The 23,912-nt window shown below is 39.6% G+C and overlaps 1 protein-coding gene across 10 annotated transcripts in view; it reads right to left on the bottom strand.

Annotated features, from left to right (window-relative positions):
* PHKA1 (phosphorylase kinase regulatory subunit alpha 1) overlaps positions 1 to 23,912 on the bottom strand; it is a 160,446-nt gene that overhangs the window by 12,273 nt on the left and 124,261 nt on the right. For 5 of the 10 annotated variants that reach the window (XM_027607745.2, XM_027607751.2, XM_027607750.2 and 2 more), the window contains 12 exons: positions 23,650 to 23,728; positions 21,085 to 21,251; positions 18,393 to 18,569; positions 16,755 to 16,846; positions 16,081 to 16,220; positions 7,953 to 8,109; positions 7,411 to 7,490; positions 5,817 to 5,895; positions 5,554 to 5,683; positions 1,788 to 1,889; positions 780 to 895; positions 603 to 641 (listed from right to left, as the gene is read on the bottom strand). In XM_027607745.2, coding sequence (XP_027463546.1) covers positions 603 to 641; positions 780 to 895; positions 1,788 to 1,889; positions 5,554 to 5,683; positions 5,817 to 5,895; positions 7,411 to 7,490; positions 7,953 to 8,109; positions 16,081 to 16,220; positions 16,755 to 16,846; positions 18,393 to 18,569; positions 21,085 to 21,251; positions 23,650 to 23,728 — 1,358 coding nt within the window. The remainder of the gene's footprint in view (positions 1 to 602; positions 642 to 779; positions 896 to 1,787; positions 1,890 to 5,553; positions 5,684 to 5,816; positions 5,896 to 7,410; positions 7,491 to 7,952; positions 8,110 to 16,080; positions 16,221 to 16,754; positions 16,847 to 18,392; positions 18,570 to 21,084; positions 21,252 to 23,649; positions 23,729 to 23,912) is intronic. The other 5 variants (XM_027607747.2, XM_027607748.2, XM_027607746.2 and 2 more) reach the window with 4 other exon arrangements.

Raw genomic sequence — 23,912 nt, 5'->3', positions numbered from 1 at the left:
ATGGAAGTTTATGTTAAGTATTTCTTTGTAGAGCACAAAAATTTGCCTCTTCTCATCTGCAGGGTAAGAGGCGACCAAAAAAAAAAAAAAAATGAGTAAGAGGCTATAGAATGATATTTGAGGACTCCCACCAACTCCAGGGTGATTTAGATGTTTTTTCCTCTATGTGTCCATATACTTTTTGTCTACCTCTATCATGACAATGATAAAAATCTAATTTGGGGACAATGCCTGAAAGTAGATTTTTTTTAAAAAAGGCTCTCACCTAATCTGGTGTTCTCTCTAGTGCCTGTTCCATAAAAGTAAGTAATTGGAGTCTAGTTTCATAAAGAAAATTAAGTCCAAAATTACGTGTTCATTCTAACAAGAGGAATTCAGGGTTTTATTTTCTTATTATCAGAAACCAATTACTTCCCTCCTAAAATTAGCAAAATAGTTTGGTCCAGAAAAGGAAAGCTATCTGTAAAATGAATGCTACGAAGGAGAATCAAACAAGCTGCTGTGTGGTTTATCCTATTTGTAAAAAGGCCATGAACTCATGCATGTTATATACATGCCTAAAGGTAGGTTAAATTGTGTTAAAGGGTCCCTAGTTGTTTCACCTGACTCTCAGTTGAGACAGATAGTCTATGAAATTCCACCTGAAAAAAAAATTGGCTCCGATTAAACGCAGGATATGAAACAAAATAAATGATCCCAACAAAGTCTGATTCCAAAAGAATGATCTTGAGCATGATAATCACCCAGCTCATCTCCCAAGATATCCCAAGATGTCTTACCTGCTTTATCTCACTTTTCAACTGCATTATCCCAGTTCGTTCTGTTTTGGTTGCCCCAACAGCACCAATCTCATGGATAGAAATAGCAGGGCTAACATTTGAATCAGTGGGACGAACTATATAGCATGACAGATTAAAGAGAAAGAGAGAGGATAATCAGGTTCCAATTATTTTGCTCCACCACACTTAAAAGACTTAGATATGTGTCCTCCTCTTATGTTAATAATAATCAAAAACAACCAACCAACTATAACCTTGCTATTCAAAGTGTGGTCCATCAGCATCACCTAGGAGCTTGTTAGTAGAATCTTGGGTCACACTCCAGGCCTACTGAACCAGTTTGCATGTTAGCAAGTTCCCCAGGTGATTCTTATGCACAGTAAGGCTTGAGAAGCACTGCTTTATAACTTTCTTTTACCACTCCGGGATCTAGTATCCATCTGTCTGACATTATATATTTATTTTATCCTAAGCCTAAAAGTTGAGCATGAGCGATAACCTTTTTAATTTGCCCTGTTTTAGGTACCTTATACCAAATACTACTGCCAAACCACCAAGTGCAGGTGGAGGATTAATTTGTGACAGACCCCAAGATGTGTCTAAATTCAAAGGTGAAAGGATATGTCAGATGCACTGTAACAACTACATACACATAGACACATCACTGTAAATGCTACTGAATTACTGCCAAATGGAATACAAGAAAGTTTCAAGTTATATGGGTTGTTAGTTGTCCTAAAGTGGAGATTTAGGATAATGTAAAGGAATAGATAGTTCAAAACAAAACATGGTAGTAATCCACTTAGGTGATATATCATTTAAGGAGAAAAAAGAGACATACAGTAGTTTCCAAATCTTGTTCCAGAAGACAGCTTTGCTTTTAATTGCTGCATATATTGGGGTTCTATTTAGTTGGGGGAAAGGTTCCTCTGATAAAAGAAAAACATTTTAAAATCAATGAAATGAAACTAACACTCTGAAACGGAGATGCCATTACTCAAATCTTACCACTTCGTTCCACTCCAAACTCTTTGCCACTGAGAATGTGATGCAGGAGGTTCTTCATGGCTGAAGGACTGAGATTCATTAGGCTGTCTGTGGCTTCCTCAGCTAGTCATCAGAAATGTTAGGACATTGTTAGTGTATAGAAATGCAACTGATTTCTGTGCATTGATTTTGTATCTTGCCACGCTGCTGAATTCCTGTATGAGTTCTAGCAATTTTGGGGTGGAGTTTTTGGATTTTCCACATAGAATGTCATGTCATCTGCAAAGAGTGAGAGTTTGACTTCTTTGCCGATTCAGACGCATTTTATTTCTTTTTGTTGTCTGATTGATGAGGCTAGGACTTCTAGTACTATGTTGAACAATACTGGTGAGAGTGGACATCCCTGCTGTGTTCCTGACCTTAGGAGAAAAGCTCTCAGTTTCTCCCCATTGAGGATGATATTCGCTGTGGGTTTTTCACAGATGGCTTTTATGATATTGAGGTATGTTCCCTCTATACCTACACTGTAGAGAGTTTTAATCAAGAAAGGATGCTGTATTCTGTCGAATTCTTCTTCTGCATCCATTGAGAGGATCATATGGTTCTTGTCCTTTCTTTTATTAATGTGGTGTATCACGTTGATTGGTTTGTGAATGTTGACCCACCCTTGGTGCAAAGGCAAGGGAAGCAAAAGCAAAAATGAACTATTGGGACTTCATCAAGATGAAAAACTTTTGTACAGCAAAGGAAACAGTCAACAAAACTAAAAGACCATCTACAGAATGGGAGGAGAAGATATTTGCAAATGACATATCAGATAAAGGGCTAGCATCCAAAATCTATAAAGAACTTATCAAACTCAACTCCCAAAGAACAAATAATCCAGTCAAGAAATGGGCAGAAGAGGTGTACAGACATTTCTCCAAAAAAGACATACAAATGGCCAATATACACATGAAAAAAATGCTCAACATCCCCCAGCACCGGGAAATACAAATCAAAACCACAATGAGTGGGGCGCCTGGGTGGCTCGGTAGGTTAAGTGTCTGCCTTTGAGTCAAGTCACAATCTCAGGGTCCTGGGATCAAGCCCTGAGTCGGGCTCCCTGCTCAGTGGGGAGCCTGCTTCTCCTTCTCCCTCTGCCCCTCCCCCCAACTTGTGCTCTCTCTCTCTCTCTGAAATAAATAAAATCTTAAAAAATAAAAACCACAATGAGATACCACCTCACACCCGTCAGAATGGCTAAAATTAACAAGTCAGGAAACAACAGATGTTGGTGAGGATGTGGAGAAAGGGGAACCCTCCTACACTGTTGGTGGGAATGGAAGCTGGTACAGCCACTCTGGGAAACAGTATGGAGGTCCCTCAAAAAGTTGAAACTAGAGCTACCCTTCGATCCAGCAATTGCACTATGGGTATTTATCCAAAGGACAGAGGAGTCAAAGGGGCACCTGCACCCCAATGTTTACAGCAGAATTATCAGCAATAGCCAAATTATGGAAAGAGCCCCAATGTCCATCCACCAATGAATGGATAAAGAAGTGGAATATATATATAATGGAATATTACTCAGCCATCAAAAAGAATGAAATCTTGACATTTGCAATGATGTGGATAGAGCCAGGGAGTATTCTGCTAAGTGAAATAAGTCAGAGAAAGACAAATACCATATGATTTCACTCATATGTGGAATTTAAGAAACAAAACAGATGAACACGGGGGAAAAAGAGAGAGAAAATAGACTCTAAACTATAAAGAACAAACTGAGGGTTACTAAGGATGGGTTAAGTGGGTGATGGATATTAAGGAGTACACTTGTAGTGATGAGCACTGGGTGTGGTATATAAGTGATGAACCACTAAATTCTAGACCTGAAACTAATATTACACTGGATGTTAACCAACTGGAATTTAAATAAAAACTTGAAAAAGATAAAAAATAATCACAGTTATTAAGAGCTTACTACATGTAGGTCATAACTTTAAACAATGTTAGTAACAAACAGTTATGACATGTACTTGACCTTGAGAAGCTGAACAGCTATTTGGGAGAGATTACACATGTAAACAAGATAAACAATAATAAAACATGTCAGTACTAAGTACCAAATGAGAAGTATAGACAATAAACGCTTTGGAAATCAGAGGAGAAATCAATCTCCAAGGATGGTGACTGATAAAATTAGTGGGAAATACTGTGAAAATAGGAGGTAGAGTTGTTGAGGTTTTGAATATCAGACCCAGGGATCTTGACTTTATTGTATGAGAAGTAAAGAGCCTTGGTTTTGATGAATCCACAGGGGAAAAAAGATCAGTAATAGGCAATTAAAGGAAAGTGAAGAATGTCTGGGTTTTTTTTTTCCTTGTTGAGGTTTATTATTAAATATTGGACCCTAATAAAACATCCCTGCATACCATAGCTAGAGAATATATATATATGTGTATATACAGACGTGTGTGTGTGTGTGTGTGTGTGTGTGTGTGTGTGTGTATAATGCAATACATGTAATCCATAACAATGTGCTAAACTGGAAATCATTTGGAATCAGGCAGACTTGGACTCAAATTGTACTATTTACTAGGCAAGTAAAGTTACTATGTAACTTTAGGCAAGTTATTTAATCTCTCTGAGATTCAGATGACTTATTTAAAAGTGGAACAAAAATATCTTCTCCAGAGGGTGGTCATAAGGATTAAATGAGATAATGTTTGTAAATATAAAGCAAAAAAGCACAGAATCTGACATATGGTAGGGAGAAAATAATCATTCGCTCTCTTCCTTCAAAGGGTTATTTTAATATAAATTATCTTATGTAATTCAGGTTAGACTCAAGCCAATAAATTTAGCTACTTGTTAATAGCTCAATTAAAAGTCTTTCAGGGAAAGGTAACAGAAATAATGGCTAAAATTGAGTTTTGCAACTCTAATTTCATTTTTGTATGCAATCTCTATCTCTATTATTTTACCATTCTTATTGAAATTAAACAAATACCAATGGAGAAAAACAGTCACGCCACGGGGGTCCCTTTCCCTCCCTCACACTTTATACAATTTTGTGCTGCAGCTTCCACAGGCCCCCGCTTTTCTTCCAACTAAACCTGTTACCTTGCCAAAAACACCTACAGTTAATTTCAAAGAGAGTCTTGTCAGGTAAATATCAATAGAAATAGGGTGTTCCTTTATTCGATCCTGTTGTTGACTAGACAGAATACTGACAGTATGATCAAACTGATGTGGCGACTTAATCTGGGGTCAAGAGGCTGCACTGCCAGGGCACCTGGGTGGCTCAGTGGGTTAAGCGGCTGCCTTCGGCTCTGGCCATGATCCCAGGGTCCTGGGATCAAGCCTTGCATTGGGCTCCTTGCTCAGCGGGAATCTTGCTTCTCCTTCTCCCTCTGCCTGCCGCTCCCCCTGCTTGTGCTCTCTTTCTTTCTCTCTGACAGATAAATAAATAAAATCTTTAAAAAAAAAAGAAGCTTCACTGCTTGAGTCAGAATGAAACCCAGTCTGTCCCACTCAAATTCGATGCGCACTTAGGCTCACGCTAGGAGTTGGAAGGCATGTAATTTGGAGTGCAGAGCCCCCAAGAGGCGGAATTGTGAAGTTGCAGAATGAATATATAAATCTGTCATAACACCAGTCTCGTGATTTGTATAAATAGAGGTTGACTGTACGCAGCTTCTGAGCTACTGATAAAATGTTTTCTCTTTCTTTCCCTCCCGATCCAAAACTCAATAGCCCTACATTAAAAGTGAATTCTGCCCAAAACAGTTACTAAAAGGAGTACCTGAGCATCGAAGGGAGTGGGCCAGTTCTGTTGCCATAACTTGTATGATTAGACCAATTCGAAGTCGAAACATTTCAGCAAAGAGACCAGGCTGAGTTCGCATATACATGGCTAGATATACCATTATTTCCTGTGCATGGAATGAATATAGAGACAAATATGGTTCAGGTCTCACAAAGCCTACCTGGTAGGCTTTGGAAACTGCCAGATCAATTGAAAACAAAAATATCAATCACTATTTTAGACATCATAATTCTGCTCACCTGTGTAAGGATCGAGATGCTCATGTCCCCTTCACTGGCCTCATCTATCAGCTGAGTGAGGAGTTCATAGGGCAGAGGTCTGAGGGAGAAGACCACGAAGAAAGACAAAATTCTGTGACTATTTAAGCTTAAATACACGGAGAATATAAAAAATCTCCCAGCTCCAAGTCACCACTTCAATGTCTCATCATAGCTGGTAGCATTTCGTTCTTTCAGTCTTTAAAGTTCATTGCCTCCCCACACCACTTTGGCCTATATCAACTCCAGAGAGCTCTACCCTCTCCTCTCTAAAGCTGGATTGCCCTTCTCCTTCAAACTTCTTTTTAAAACTCACCCCCTGAGGTCCTTCCAGATCAGTCTTTCATGGTTAATTCTTTTTTTAAAAATTTTTTTTTATTTATTTATTGAGAGAGAGAGAATGGTAGAGAGAGAGCATGAGAGGGAGGAAGATCAGAGGGAGAAGCAGACTCCCTGCTGAGCAGGGAGCCCGATGCGGGACTCAATCCTGGGACTCCAGGATCATGACCTGAGCCGAAGGCAGTCACTTAACCAACTGAGCCACCCAGGCACCCTTTCATGGTTAATTCTTAACATATGACAAGTAACTATTACGGCCAGAAAGTAATAAACTTAATTTAAGCGGTGCCTTCTGGAAACCATTTTATTACTTTATGATCACACCTTAGTTACATTGATTTTCTAGTTTCATCAGTTTACAGACACACACACACACACACACACACACACACACGCAGGGGTATGCCTACCTCTTCCCATACTTCTGACTCTCCTGTTGATACTAAGCACTCTGGAGGAATGGGGCATGGACAATGCCATCTTCTTTTGGATTGCCACAGTAGTGGCAAAAATTGATCTGATTTGTGATAAAAAAGTTCTGTTTGCTCACAGTAAGGCACTATGGGTTGAATTATGTCCTGTCAAAGTCCATATATTGAAATCCTAGCCCAGAGTCCCTCAGAGTGTGACCGCATTTGGAGATGAGGTTTTTACAGAGGTAATTAAGTTAGAGTAAGGTCATTGTGGGCCCTAAACCTTTATGCCTAGTGTTCTTACATAAAAATTTGGGAAATTTGGACACAAAGACACATATAGAGGGAGGAAATGTGAAGAGACATAGGGAGCAAACAGCCATCTAAAAGCCAAAGAGAGAGGCCTGGAAGAAAGTCTAGAGTATAGCAGATTTTTTGTGGGTGCTAATTCTAGTTGCCCGCCCTGTTTTGGACTGCTTTTGGATGTGAGGTTTGGGAAAGCCAGTAAGTAAAAAACAAGCACAAAAACAAAAACCATCACCAACACCACCACCACCACCACCACCACCACCACCACCACCACCACCACAAAAACCCGTAAAAAGCAAACTACATTTGTGTACTACTTCTTGTGGATCTACTCTTTCATTTACTCATGCCCTGTCATTATCAACATTCTCATGCCAAGTGTCTCTGACAGAAGCCCACACATGTAGGCCATTATCATCCAGTGACAGATTAGGGTAAGAGAACTGTGGTCAGTCCACACAGCTCCTGAAAGGCTCAGAGAAGCTTGATCAAACCCAACCAAAAACCATACTCACGCAGAGATGGTCTTCTCTCGAGGTTCTGGAGGGAGTCCCACTGTCAAATGTTTCTGGTGGGAGAGAAGAGCTGTGCAGGCCTAAGAAGAGATAGCATAACAGCATTATCCTTCCCATAACACCTCAGCTTTCCATGACAGTTATTCTTTTCAGCCCACAGACCTTTGCTTCCCCTTAATTTATTGACACACCAAACCCTCTTTCTCAGGAAATACCATGTAGTTCAGAAAAAAGAGATTTTTAAGAAGAAACAATGAGGTATCTTTATCTCCTAAGAGGTAAGAACTTTTAGCCTACTGCAAATTCATTCTTGAGCTGTAGAATTCCTATCGTTTATAACATCTTATCATTTATAAACTTCAGTACTGTATATTTGACATTCACAAACGAAAAACTAATTGAATATCAGGAACTTTATGTGGGAAAGACAACATCTCAAATGTTTAGATGCTGTGGTTGCCTTAAAAACCAATTATGGAAACCAATTTTTAAAAAGCACCTCCATTTAGATTTGGTATAAATTCAAGAAGAATTTATAGTACCTCATCAAGCGCTTCCACCTTCTTCCTTAAGATTCCAGAGATGTATCGGATCAGGCCCCAGTGACGAATTTCTCCAACTTTGCCATACAATTCAGTAAGCAGCTCTCGGACTGAACTACCCCCTTCATCATATAATTCAGTGTCCCAGTCCGGTCCTCTGGAATGTTAAAGAGGGGCCTATGTTAATTATAAGTAAAGCTGCTGGCAACAATCATTTGTTTCAGTGTTATAATGGATGTGACTGTTTTTGATAGGTCTCTCTCATTAGGAAATAAATGTATTTTTACCAAGAATCCTTGTAAATCCATGATTAGTAGTCGGCCCTGAAACCCAAATACAATACCTAGGCAAGAACAAGTCTTAGTTTCAGCTGTGCTTTGACAAAATGCATTCTTTTACTCTCTTCACAGGCTTCAACATAGCTGAAAATAAAGTCAAAGACTTAACTATTGAAAGTTCAGAAAGTATGCTACACTTAGGAAACTAAGAGAGATAAAAGGAAAGGATGTGTGCTTATTTGTAAAGGATGCATATACATTATTGTTGTCCAGATTACTATAACACAAGTCAACCGTGAAGTATCATAAAATACATGTAAAGTGCTACGAAACTGAGAATTTAATTTATGATGAAGGCAGATTATTTATTAAACAACGTTAAGACAATCAAGTAGCCATCTGAAAAAGAAGTTGGATTCATACCTTACACTGAACATCAGAATTCCAGATATATCAAAGATTTAAATGTAAAGGTATGAGAAAAAATATGGGAGGACTACTTTATAACTGGTGGCAAGAGGACTGTTTAACTATAACCTATGCACAAGAAGCCATAGAAGAAACAGTGATGCATTTATATACATAAAAACAACAAAATTCATATTGCAGAAAACCACTGTAAGCAAAGTCATAGGACAAATTACAAACAGAAAAATATTTGCAATTCATAGGCCAATTTCCCTAATATATAAAGAACTTCAACAGAGGTGCCTGGGTGGCTCAGTTGGTTAAGTGTCCAACTCTTGATTTCAGCTCAGGTCATGATCTCTGGGTCATGAGATTGAGCCCCGTGTTGGGCTCCACGCTCAGTGGGAGTCTCCTCATTCTCTCTCCCTCTCCCTCTGTCCCTCACCCCGCTCATGCTCTCTCTCTCAAAGAAAGAAAGAAAGAAAGAGGGAAAGAAAGAACTGCAACAGATATAGAAAATTAATAAAAGAAACAAAAGACACAAAAGAAAATATGGCCAAATACTGATGGATTTATTTTTTATTTTTTTAAAAGATTTTATTTATTTATTTGAAAAAGAGATAAAGAGAGAGAGAGAGAGCGCACGAGCGGGAGGAAATGGCAGAGGGAGAGGGAGAAGCAGGCTCCCCTTTGAGTAGGGAGCCTGACTTGAGGCTGAATCCCAGGACCCTGAGATCATCACCTGAGCTGAAGGCAGATGCTTAACCGACTGAGCCATCCAGGTGCCCCAATACTGATGAATTTTAAATACAGGAAAAGGTGTTTGATCTCATGCATAGTAAGAAAAATTAAAATTAACACTAGAACCAAGATAACACTTTTTAAAATCTATCATGTTGTCAAAAATCCCCAAATTTGATAACACTGCATTGGTAAAGTTTTGGGAAAATAGGTACTCTTGATATCTTGCTGGTGGGAATGAAAATTGGGACAATCTCTCTGGAGAGCTATTTGGAAAAAATATATTAATATTAAAAATCTCTATATTCTTTGATCTAGGAATTTTAATTCTGGCATATCTCCACACATGAGAAATGATATATGCCGTGAAGTTATTTGCTATAGCATTGTTTGTGATAGTGAATGATGGGAAACAACCCAAATGTCCCTCAATAGGAGACTGGTTAAATTATGGTATGTTCAAACAATGGAATGCTATGCAACTATTAAGAAAATACGATGTAGATCTAGATTGTGACAGATTGTATGTTTTAACCTGAATCAAATAATGTTCCATCTAACACGCTCCTCTTTCAGGGTGACTTTTACAGTCCTCCCGTGAAGAGGGTGGGTCTGCGTTCTCTCCCCTTCAACCCAGGTATGCTTGTGACTAAGTTGAAAGTGCGGCTGTGTGATTTCTGAGGCTAGGTCATAAACATTAAGGCATCTTCCACTTGGTCCTTTGATGGGGCACATACTCTTGGAACCTAGACATCAGGCTGTGACGAAGTAGAGAGACACATGGGGGAGGTCATTTGTAGGTGTTCTGGGTGACAGCCCCAGGTCAGATGCCAGTCAACAACTGGTATGAACCCCTAGATATATGAGTGGACAACCTCATGGTGACTTCAGCCCCTGACGCTGTCGGACCACAACTGAAGAGATCCCAAGTGAGAACTGCCTAGCTGAGCTTGGACAAGCTCCAGAACTGTGACAGATAATTTAAATACTTTTTGCTTTTATTATCTTAAGCCACTGAGTTTTTGGGTTCTTTGTTAAGCAGTCATAGATAAATGGAATATATATGTAATGAATTTCAAGATAGATAGTTTTAGTGAAAAAAAAAGCAAGGTACAGAACAGTGTATATACTATGCTTCCATTTGGTGAAACAGGTGTAAAATTATACACATACATGCTTTATTTACCTACATATGCATAAATTGTTCCTGGATGGATATGCAAAAAACCAATAACACTGATTGCCTGTGAGTTGGGAAACCAGGTATCTGGGGACCAGAGGTGGGAGAAAGACTTTTTATCCTTTCCCTGTATCCTTTTGTACTTTAAAAAGTTTGAGTCATGATAATATATTATCTATTCAATATATTAAATTATAGTAAGTATATACTATATATAATGTATTTAATATACTTAATGTATTAAAAATAAATATGAATTTAATACATTAAATATATTTTTAAAAACACAAAATAAAAAGTACCATAGGAAGAGCCAACAATGGATTAAAAAAAACAGTGAATGCAAGTTTGAAGAGTAACAGGACATTTAGTTTCAAAGTATATCTCCACAAGATACTTTTCAATTACAAAGTGCAACCCAAAAACTTTAGAGTGGAGGAATGTGGAAAATACTACCTTAACCAAGTGATAAAACCAGCAATGGGGCTCATCAACATTATGTGCCCTCTTGATATGACACACTGAGAAGAACTCAGCATGACTTCAGTGGTATTCCTGCCAAAAATGCATAACCTGAATTTAATTATGAGAAAACACCAACTGAACCAAAATTTAGGGACATTCTGTAAAAATAATTCATCTGTATGCTTCACAAATGCCAATAACATGAAAAATAAAGGCTCAAGAACCGTTCCAGATTAAAGGGGACTGGGGACACACGAGAATTGAATGAAATGCGTAATTTAGATTTTCTTTCGCTGAAAGACATTACTGGGACAACTGGCAAATACACCCCGTAGATTAGATAATAGCATTGTTTTTTTTTTAAAGATTTTATTTATTTATTTGTCAGAGAGCGAGAACACAAGCAGGGGGAGCAGCAGACAGAGGGATAAGCAGACTCCCCACTGAGCAGGGACCCCCCCCCCCACACGGGACTTGATCCCAGGACCCTGGGATCATGACCTGAGCCAAAGGCAGATGCTTAACCGACTGAGCCACCCAGGTATCCTGATAATAGTATTGTTTTAACATTAATTTTCTTTTTTTTAAAAAAAGATTCCATTTATTTATTTATTTATTTATTTATTTATTTAGAGTGTGTGCATGAGTGGGGGGAGGGGCAGAGGGAGAGAGAGAATCTCAAGACTCTGTGCTGAGCAGGGAGCCCAGGGTGGGGCTCCATCTCAGGACCCTGAGATCATGACCTGAGCTGAAATCAAGAGTTGGACACTCAAACAACTGTACCACCCAGGTGCCCCTAATTTTCGGATTTTCGCAAATGTACTGTGCTTATGTAAGAGAATTCCTAGTCTTTAGGAAATACACAATACACACTCAAATACTGAGGGGTAGAAGGGGATCAGGTCTGCCACTTACTCTCAAATGATTCAGAAAAACATATGTATGTGATGATGATGATGATGATGATGACAGAGAGAATGGCGGGGGATTAAACCTGAGGAATCTGGATGAAGGATATCCATAACATTTTTTTGTACTATTCTTACAACTATTCTCTAAGTTTGAAATGGTCAAAATAAAAATAGATAAATGAATAATATTAAAGGACATGCGTTGAGATCACAATCAGGGATGAACCTTTTCATTCCTAGAGATTAGAGAAAGCCTTTTGGAGATGACAGATGAAGTAGGCCTTGATGGACAGCTAGAATTCCAACAAGGAGAGATGGGGTGTGGTAAAGGAGATTAGTCCAGGCAGAGGGAAGAACATGAGCCAAGGTGTGAAAGTCGTCATGTGTAGGCTGTGTTTTGGATATGATAAACAGTGGGCTATTTTGGTGAAAGTATTCACATTGTGAGGGGGGAGCAATAGTAGATAAAGGTTGAAAGTCAGATCACAGAGGATGTATTTGGCCACTAATTCCCAATGGTGGTGGTGATGAGGACGAGTTGAAGATGATGACAAAATTTCAAATCTGGGTGACTAAAAGAATGATGATACTATGAACATGGTCAGGAAGTAGTAGGTTTCTGCTAAAGACAGTGAACTGGAGTTTAGATATGCTGAGTAAGAAGACATATATAAATTCCAAGTAGAATTAAAGACATAAAAATTTCTTTTTTAAAAAAGATTTTATTTATTTATTTGAGAGAGAGAGAGAGGGAGGGAGAGAGAGAGACAGAGAGCACAAGTGGGGGGGGAGGGGCAGAGGGAGAGGGAGAAGCAGACTCCCTGCTGAGCTGGGAGCCCTCTGTAATGCAGGGCTTGATCCCAGGACCTGAGCCGAAGACAGATGCTTAACTGACTGAGCCACTCAGGCGTCCCGACATAAAAATTTCTTTAAAAATTATTAAAGGTATTTAAAATATTTTTTAAATTCTGGGAGGGGATGCATGACAAAAAACCCAAGAACCAAAAAGGAAAAGACTGACAAATTTGATGGTATAAAAACTAAACTTCTGCATAGAGAAAGGCATATAAATAGTTAGCAAATTAGTTGGATGAAATATTGGCAACAAGTATAATAAAATAGTAATATCTAATATCAATAAAAATATAAATAACTCAATAGAGACAAACAAAGGTTATAAACGGACAATTCTCAGAAGGAATGCTAATTGACAGAGATAGGAAACTCCACCTGCCAACTTCTACTCTTAAATCCACGAGGCATACTGGGCAGAATTCCAAGTGTATTAAAACCCATGCAGCACATCATATACACTCTGCCCAAGTGGTTTGACATTACCTGGAATACTAGTTTTAGGGAGACTGCAGGTTCAATCAGATGTCATGGCGAAGTTAGTAATACAGCATTAGATAAAGAAAATCCATGCTAGGAACAGAAGAGTTGGCAGTCAACCCTGGATCATCTGAATTGGTGGGAAAGTATGAGCTTCTCATGTACAACTCCCTTTGTTTGCTCATATCAGCTACCTGACTGAATCTTCAGTTTTCATTCAAGCTACACTCATTCTGTCCTTACCCCTTATCTCATTTTTTACCTTCTCTATCTCTTCATTATTTTGTATTTAGCCTTGTGCCTGGCACATAATAAGCACTCAACAGGTATTTGTTGAATAGAGTGCCTTACCCTAAGGGAAGAACGAAAGAAACAGAGGTGACATGTCATGTCATTTTTTGGGCAGTGGGACATAACAAGGCTTATTGGGTGGCACTTAGGGTTGTATGAGAAGGGAAGTCCCTCAGAGCAGGAGACTGTCCAGAGGCTTATCTAGGGCACCAGCTCTACCATCCAGAAGGGATGGAGTGCAAGGGAACTCCCAGGGGAGAGGGGAACAGGAAGTTACATGTCTAGGTGATGTCTTCCAGTAGCACCGTGGGGATTCTCTCAGTTAGAGAGCAATGAATGGTAGCAGTGGTTTGGGGTATTCATGGCCCCATTTTAGTTGCTTCTTATTGGCAGATGTGGAGTAGGTTTCAAGGAGTATGCAAAGGAGGGAGGCCCCAAATGGCTAAAAATATGTTTGGGCTACTTTTGATACAATGGAATGGTGTAAAAATTTGATTCTGGGGCTGGTGGGCTTTTCAGCTGTCTTCGTCACTTACTCGTTAACCACCACGATCTGATGGAAGCAGCATGGGCTCTGGAGTCAGACAGACCCGGCGGACTTCATTACAGCATGAGAGGGCATGGAAGTCCCAGATCCCTACTTGGTCTTCCTTGACCCCACCGTGGCAGTAGGGGAAGGTGGAGCAGTGCCTCCTTTGTTACAGTAGGGCCAGAGTGGACGTCTGGGCTTCGCACTCAGTCCTTGTGGACAGGGGCGGGGCTGCAGATTTTTCTATGGTAGGAGTGGTTATTGTCTAAAAGTTGTCGGTCTTGCTAGTCTGCCCTTTCCTGGTCCTTTGTCTAGAAGGAACAGGTTTTTCTGAGGGCTCCTGTCATCTGTGCCCATCGGCATTTTCAGGGTGCTGGCTTCTCCAGCATCTGATACAGGATATATGAGGCGACAAAGAAAACCCAGGTACATCACCACCTTGTCAGTCCTCAGATCCTGAGGTCCTTAACCAGTCTGCCTTCTTTCCACCTTTTAACACCTTGTTATGTTTGTTTTATAAATAATGTCCTCTTGTACTTAGCAGGAGGAACAGAGGGAGAGATGCATTCATTCTCTCTTGTCTGGAATCAGAAGTCCCATTGTGGTTATGTTTTAAGAGCCTCATTGACTTTTAGAAATAATACTGAAATATTCAGGAATGAAATGATAAGATGTCTGGTCTCTTTTTCAAAATACTCTGGGAGAGAGCGAGAATATAGATGTGACAAGATTAACCATGTGTTTATAATTGTTCAGGCTGGGTGATGGGTCCCCGAGGGTTCATTATGCTAGTCTCTCTATTTTTGTATAAATTTACGTTCTATCCTAGAAAGTAAAAAAGAAAAGTTACTTCCCTCCTCTGTGGAGGCTGGGCTTGAGGAGAACAGGGTAGAAATAGGAAGACTTGTTAGAAAGCCATAGCAATAGTCCTGGTGAGAGACAAAGATGTGAGTGAAGGCAGCCATGCTAGTGATGCAGAAGGTAAACATTTAGAGGTAAAACTGAATAGCCCTGGTGCTTAACTGGACATGGGGTGAAGCTTGCTGATTAGGCAGGTGTTGGTTTCAACCACAAGGATGCAGAATTTCAGAATGTGACTCCACTTTTAATGTTTGACTACCGACCGCTTCCAAGTCCTACCGCTCCTCTTTCCCTTCCGGCCTACACCTGGGCACGGTGCCAGGGAAATCCGAGTGTTCCCTCCTTTGGTGCTGGTGAGAACCTTTATCTCAGCCTCACCTCCTAATCATAATAAAACCCCAATGCAGACTCCTTTCCCCGCTCACTTATGCTTTTTTTTTTTTTGACCAACTTGGGAATTTGTTCCACTCTCCCCAGAAGTCTCATTATGTGAGTAATAAACATTTTACACTCTTTTGGTACATGGGTGGCATCATCAGTCTCAATATCCAAACCAAATTTAGGGGAGGGGAGCCCATTCTGCCTCTTCAGGTTGACGACTACATGAATAAATGAGGAAGTTCAGTTTATATTTGGGGGGAAGCGAGGGATAGGAGAGAGTTTAATTTAGGTAACTGAGTTTGAGTTATAAATACCCAGCAGGGTTCCGGACACATAGCAAATATTCAGAAATGCGAGTTTATTGTTTCCTGTAAGCCTCCATGTTCACACTTCTTTTGAGTTAAGAATTTATTTATCTGTGGATTTTTACCAAGTAACAGAGGCTTGAAATAACCATAAATAACCATAATAATGATAACAATAGTTAGCAGTTATTGGTCACCTACTATGTACCAGGCATTGTATTAGAGACTTTGCAGATATTATATCTTGTTTAATCTCTACAAGTTCTATGAGTATAGGTATAATCCAAATTTTATAAATGATAACAACCGAGGCTTAAGGCTACACAGTGGGTAGGCTGCGAAATTCAAATCCAGGTCAATGAGACTCCAAAGCTATGCTGTATTTACTATGTTTTACTTCCTCTCTACGTGAATATGAAAGGAGACTGAGAATATTTATCACTTACTTCATAGTATACAGCATGTAAAGGATATCAGCTTGCTCCTGTAAGCTGGAGGTCTCCTTCAACTGTAAAACCAGTGCTTTGAAGTCCACCTCCCCAGACTGGTCTCTGGGAAGATGTATTTCTACACGAACAGAGGGAACCTTTAGTTTGAGAAAGGACAAAAAAAAAAAAAATAAGTCCACAAGTGCTCAACTTAAATAATGCCCTAGAGTGTTGATCTTTTTTACCTCTAAACCTTTTCTATAACAATTCCCTAAATTTTGATGAGAAGTAAAACAAAACAATGAAACCTCCAAAATGAATGATGTAGCAATTTAGTTTTCTTAGAGCCTGGCTAGAAAAGGTTGCTGGAGGGGAAGGGGGTGGAGGGAATGGGGTAACTGGATGATGGACATTGGGGAGGGTATGTGTTGTAATGAGCACTGGGTATTATATAAGACTGATGAATCACAGACCTGTACCCCTGGAACAAATAATATATTATATGTTAATTAATTGAATTTAAATTAAAAAAAAAGAAAAAAGTGAACTAAAAAGGAGTATATCTTCACCAGGGTAGCATTTTGCCTACCACCAGTTACTAGCGGAAACTATAACGGCTAGTTCTGTTATTTGCCATACAGATGGCAGTTTTGTGAATAGCTGACAGAAAAAAACCTCATGTGCAAGTTTACCTGGTCCTCTCGTGGCCAATGAGGTGAGTCAAGTAAGTTGAATGAAGGCCGGGAAGCCTGAAATATCTTTGTAGGAAGATACATGTGAACATCTGCAAGAGGTTGACATTTATGGGAAAGGTTAGATAACTTAGGAGACTAAAAAAAAAAAAAATTCACATTTATACGCAACTGATAATTTATTGAACACTACACCTGAAACTAATGATGTGCTATCAGTTGGCTAATTGAATTTAAATTAAAAAAATTCACAGTTGCCCTCAAAATGGAGTTGCATAGGAGTTGTTCTCTATAGAACAAGAATAAGGCATTTATCGTTTCTTGCTAATATCACAGAAAAGAAATATGAATATCAGATAATTTAAAGATTGTTCCATCAAACATACTTTCAATGGAATGCCTAGAACTGTAGCATTAAATGGCCATTTAAGATAGTAAAGCCTATGGATGTAATCAACATCACAATGGTGCTATCCCTGATACTTTGATAGAACACCACACATAACAGAAAGAACCCAATTCTGTTTTCTATTCTCTGGACTGCCCTGGGAAAATATCTGGCTGTCAGCAGTTGGGTTTCCTTGAGAATAGATAAATGGATGACCCTATGTAGGGAATCAAAAATGTAGTGGCCGACCTACTTTGAGATATTCCTAATGTTTTTATTTATAGTCCAAATACTTACCATAACCTTAAAGGAGAGACTGTCTGGTCCCTTTCACCATTTTATAGATACAGAAAGAATGATACAGAGTTCAAAAAACTGTTCAGGCAAGTAAGTAGCAGAGCCGGGAATTAAGTTCAAGTTTCCTGAATCACAATGTAGAAGTGTAATTTAATAAAGCCGATTTCTTCACATAAGCCCTTTGTCAAGGAGCCATCCTCAAAGGATACGCTGAGCTCTTCCCTGTTCTAAATGTTAAATGATTCATGTTTAATATCTGTGGTTAGTAATGGTCAATAAAGTTTTAGACAGCAAGAACATGCATCTCAATCATTCTCGTTGTCTGTAAAATGTTACCATTTAGGTCCTGTCGGTGTGGTCAAGGAGCCCTTCTGTCCCTTCGTATGCAGCTACCATAGAGGCACTGAATACTCTTAGGAGCCATGGCTATTCCTAGCAGGGTGTAGTAGAAGATATCCGCCACTGCAAATACCCACCGAAGGCAGGTACAAGCTGTCTGGAGCAACTGACTGTAAATGGTACAGCTGGCCTAAGGGAGCCAGATGTGGCTTACTCAAGGGAGAGGATCTCCCTCTTCGTTGCAAGGTTAACTTTTAATAGTTTACAGTGCTTTCTCTTTAAAGAAAAGTGCTTCCAAAGGAGTAACTTTCCCAAAGGAAACATCTTTTTCCATCATTTTAACCCGGATGTTAAAATGCTCCATGTCTCTTGTTCTGCTGCTTCTCACGATGTAATGGTTAAACCGGGCTACGTGGCACTATCAGCAGCAAAACTATACACACTTCATTAACTTTACAAATATCTAAGTGCCTAATATGTTCCTTCTGTCTGAGTTGCTGGGGATTAAGCAGTGAAAAAACAGTCTCTGCTTGCACTGTAATGAACGTCCCACCCCCATCCTGGGCTTCACGTCAATCCTGTGCCTGACTCCAGTGAGTCATGGCATTACTCACTCGGTACATGCAGCTCCTTGGCCTTGGTCACCAAGGACATTAAATCGCAGGTTGTTTGCACAGCAGCTCGGAACCGATCTAGCCCTCCCTTCTGTGAGGTAGGGGCTAGTTTGGGATGGGGAGCAGTGTGTGCCAAAAGGTGATCTAAATAACGAGCAACTTCATCACCACAGCGTGCTGCAAGGTTAGTGGGGGTAGGGGGAAGAGAAAAAAAAATGAACATTTTAGTTACTTCACAATCTGCCCCACCAAAGAGAATGATTGGCTCCTGTGCCCATAACACAGCACCGGAAGTAGGTTGTTTTAGGTCATTGGTGGGGGGTGGGGGGGTTGTGACCACTGTACAATCTTGTAGCTTTACTATTTAGAAACTATGGCCCTTTACTAGGACCTACCTGTTCTTCAACTTTGCTGACACACTATTAGGGTCCTTGAAAGCAGTATGAGCTTATTATAGGACAGGTGGAACAAGGATTTCATAATCTGCGGATGTGCATGTGATGGGGGTGGGGGTGGCAGCAGTGGCGGTCGAGGAGTGGAATAGGCCCTCGGAGTCTCGCTGGTAGGAGGAGACTTTTGTGAGCAAAGGCAAAAATCTTCCACTCAACACAAAACCTCGCTAAAAACAGACAAATCCCATAAATGGCAGCTAGAGTTGCTAATGGGAAGAACAATTTCCATGTGGCCTTGGTGTCAAAAGGATTACTGGCCACACATTTGTCCTTTTCATCACCGTATTCATTCATTCACCAAATATTTATTGCCCATTATGTACTAGGGGGTGTACTAGGTGCCGAGGTTTCAGCGGTGAAGAAGACAGACATGGTCCCTATCCTCTGGGACTCTCCTTCCCCCATATACCTCCTATAACATTATCTCTGAGTATGGATAATGGAAACAAAAGACATACACATACCTCATGGATCCTAACATTTCAGACTGTACATGAACATTTGCAACATTTATAGTTGGAAAGCACAGTGTTTGGATCAATATTAAAGTCCGTGAGGTCAGTTATGTATCATCTTTTTTGATCATCTTCAGTGATCTCTCCAGATGTTTTTCTGTGTTTTGATGTGATTTTTAAAAAAATTTATTTACTTATTTGAGAGAGAGAGAACATGAGAGGGGGGTGGGTCAGAGGGAGAAGAAGACTCCCCGCTGAGCAGGGAGCCCGATGTGGGGTTTGATCCTGGGACTCCAGGATCATGACCTGAGCCAAAGGCAGACATTTAACCAACTGAGCCGCCCAGGCGCTCCTGTTCTGATGTGAATAATGGAAACTAGCAAAGCTGTAAAAATGGAACTCATTCTCAGTAAATCCTAATGAAAATTATTATAACCTTGAATACAATATAGATACTTGAGTGGAGGATTATGAAGAATAGGGAGAGACGTGTTCTTGGCATGGCAGGGATGGCAAGCAATAAACATGGCCATTTTGAGACCACTGATGAGTAAAACCAGAGAGGAGAAAGTGACTTAGAATGCATGATATCAAATATAGTAATATATATCATGAAAAAGATAACATTTTAGAAAGTAAGAGAATGAGTGCTACAGATGAAAGTCACAACTACCCATAGAATAGCAAACAACCTCAATATATGATTATTCTGGGCTGCTTTTCAAAATATTTGTTTATGCCAAGATGGATCTCATGACTTTGGTAATTATTAATAGCAGGAAATAACTTTGTATTTAAAGTATTTTTCCAGTGAAGAAATTCACTATTTTAGATCTTACAAAAACAAATGCAGAGTGAATTAAATGGCACTTAGGTGAGTAAATGCTGAGCCCAAACAAGAAAATCATCCTCTGACTGATAATGTGTTGGTCTATTGTATATGAGATAATGCTTGCTACCTCACTAAGGAAAGCCAATTTGTTTTTATTCTTTTCTCTAACCACTCTTAAGATAAAGAAATTGGCTGCCTTAAGATATAGGCTAACAGGCAAATACCCAGACAATGAAAGCAGGCAAACCGTATTTTAGATAGCTAGAAGAATTTGCTCCTATTGGCCCTTCTCTCTTTGGGATTCCAACAATGTAATTCTTGCCTTGCCTAGGTTAGTGTTTTAACACTTTAGGGTGTTCCTCAGACATTTTTAACATATGCCCCCACGATGCTTTCTCACTATATCATCCTCGTATTCCTAGTAGCTGATTAGATTTGTTGTGCTTTATTTGTCTAGTTTGCAATATGAAAGCAAAAGGTACTTTGAAGAGGCTTTTTCAAACTATGTAGACCTCCCCAGAGATTCTAATGGGCCCTGGTAACATTGTATATAAAAAGCACTCCAACTGAGTTTCTTATTTTTATGCTTTTCAATGTCAAAAAGCAGTACCGTATATGTACAGTTCTCCTACTACATATTTGATTAAATAGCTCTCACTCACCACTGCTTCCTCTCATTTTGAAATCACCAGCCATTTCATATATATATACAGGACAGAAATCTTCCCTAAACTTAGTAAGAGATGGACTCCATACTCCCCAGTCACCACGTGGATATTAGACCAGAAACCAAAGGTAAGTAGAAGGATGAAAGGTGAAGCCAAACAAAAGTAGAAGTCTAGCTGTATTAAATAGGGGTGAGACTGCTGGCGGTGAGAAATATTAAGGGGGATGCTTAACACTACTTTGTATTCTTGCCCAGCAAGGCCATTGCCTTTATGAAGCTCCCTTACCATTACGGGTTGAATCATAGCCGTTCATCCAGTCACCAGATTCCAGCTCATTGTAGTTATCATCATAATCTTCACTGTACAGCTTACCCTCAGGTCGAGGATCCATGAAGCTCAAATGTGTGCAGCAAGATGTTGTCAAAAACTCCGACAATTTACCTGTTTGAATCCTGACAATTACAGGGCAAATAGAAAACAGAAAATCAGAGGAAATCCTTTTAAAACAACACATTTCAGGGGGGTGCCTGGGTGGCTCAGTCGTTAAGCATCTGCCTTTGGCTCAGGTCGTGATCTCGGGGTCCTGGGATCGAGCCCCACATCAGTATCCCTGCCCCGCAGGAAGCCTGCTTCTCCCTCTCCCACTCCCCCTGCTTGTGTTCCCGCTCTCACTGTGTCTCTCTCTGTCAAATAAATAAATAAAATCTTAAAAAAAAACAACCCACATTTCAGTAAGAAAAGGGATACCTAGAATGTTTGGTTGGAGGACTTCTAATGCTTTTATATATTAGTATAAATTTTGTAAATATGAAATTTTATAGCACTTCCAGGCATGGTGTAGTGTAGGCTGGGGTGCTGTGTTAACAGAGACTAAAATTATGGGTTCACAATCTACCAGCAGATCAGTTTTGTTCTCTTTCACCACCATATACTATGTCAAATATCCGGCCAAAATCTCCATTGGCTGCAGAGAAGCTGGGACAGAATGAAGAGAAATCATCACAAATCCATCACATCATTAGAAAAAAATACTCAAAGATCATTTTGGAATTGAAAGATCATATTTGAACATTTTATGAATTATAGAGGATTGTAGGCCATTATCCTCTCCTACGTATAAAGCCAATCGCAAAACCCAAAGGGAAAGTCAGTAGTACTGATTTTCTCAAGAACCACAGCCTGGCACCTGGCGGAGAACATTACTGCTGTGGCCGCCACCAACATCCTGTACGTTTTCCAGGACACAATCAACTAAAGGAGCTAGCGCAAGGACTAAGCCTGGTCGTTTTCTCAAAGGAAGGACATTGTCCTCCTTTCCATGAAGAGGAGTAATGCGCTTCCCACTTCCCTTCGCAGACTGGAGGAACTGTCCTTCTGCCTTCAGTGGGGTGAGCTGTGGGTCGCTGCTCAAGCACAAAACCCACTCAAAGCAGAATTGGTGGACAGGCTCAATAAAGGCCATTACTCAAAACAGATGTACAAAAAAGAAAAAGAAGCCAGCTTGAAGGGGCTCCCAAAGGCCAAACCTTGGGTAATTTGAACACTGAAATAAACAATGACAGGAATGGAGCATAGCATATTGAATAAAATCAGAATCCATGAATCTATGCTACACTAAAACTACAAAATAAAAAGGGATAACGGAAAGCTCTCTCTCTCTTTTTTTTTAACACAAGGATTCTAACTAATAAATATGCACAGGATGATAGAAACACAGAATCATCACTTTAAAACCCCATTAGTAATAACTGATTCACCAATGGAAGATATAAGACTAGTTAAAGATTATCATAGAAAGGATATGGAGAAACCTACCAGATACCACTTTAACCAAATTGAAAGACATTCTGCATTATAACTGACATTCTTTCTTCAAAACTGTGCTGAAAACTGTCATGAAAGGTTCACAAAAGGCTGGGGAATTGTTCTAGATTAAAAGACATCAAGGAGATATAATAACTAAATGCCAATGTGTGATCTTTGATTGGGTCTTAGAATGGGAGAAAAAAGGTACGGGAAAAAAACATTATTAGGACAGTTGGGTAACTGTGAATATGGACTCTAGATTAGGTAATAATAGTACTGTATCAATATTGAGTTTTGTGAGTGTGATGATTGTATTGTAGCTATGTGTGAGAATACCCTTGTCCTCATAAGACAAACTGAAGTATTTAGAGTTGAATTGTCATGATGTCTCTGCTTAATCTCATACTTCAGCAATTAAAGTGTGTGTGTGTGTGTGTGTGTGTGTGTGTACATTTGCACATATGTATGTGTGAGAGAGGGAGGAGAATAGAGAAGAAGGGAAGGGAGGGAGGAGTGAGAGGAGAGGAAGGAAGAGGAGGGAGAGAGAATGTACAAGTGAAACGGATGTTAACAACAGGTGAATCCTGAGGAAGGGTATATGGCATTCAATACCATTTTTGCGCACTTCTGTAAGCTTGAAAATTTTCAAATAAAAACTTAGGGAAAAGAGAAAAGAAAAGCAGCCAGAATTGAACAGTTCAGTAGCTTTTTTGCTTTTGAAAGAATAAGTTTTCTGGTCCACTGAATTGATGAGGTCTAGGCAAAGGACATGGTGGGGAAACATTCCAAGCCTTCTCTATAACATTAAATTCCTTGATTCGAACTATCAAAAATGAGTTCCTCTAAATAGAATGGGACTATACTTTGCAACAGATGAATTGTTGAACACTGCATCTCAAACTAATGATGTACTATGTATTGGCTAATTGAATTTAAATAAATAAATAAATAAGACATAGAGAAAGGTATTACAAGTCTACCATTACTATACCCAGCTTCCAAATTTCATTTCTTTTCACTAAAAAGTGTGTAGAGGTCACTTACCTTGCTCCACCAAAGTAGCCATCCTGCATTTTTCGGAGTGCTGCTAGGATACTTGAATTCAAGCTGGTTCCGTCTTCATCTTGAAATGAAGAGAATTTTAAAACAATTTTTTGTGGTTTTAACTTTGAAATAAGGGGAATATTTCAATTATTTCAAACCAACATTTCTGGTGGTAATGGTACAGATGAGACGCTCCTCATTGTCCACCCTGTATTTCAACAATTGGTCTGAGAGCCAACAACACCATAGAATGGGCAAGTGGT

Source organism: Zalophus californianus, chromosome X (genome assembly GCF_009762305.2).
Source record: "Zalophus californianus isolate mZalCal1 chromosome X, mZalCal1.pri.v2, whole genome shotgun sequence".
In the NCBI taxonomy this organism is placed as follows: Eukaryota; Metazoa; Chordata; class Mammalia; order Carnivora; family Otariidae; genus Zalophus; species Zalophus californianus.
Note: the sequence above shows the minus strand (reverse complement) of the source record. Positions and strands in the feature narration are given on the sequence as shown.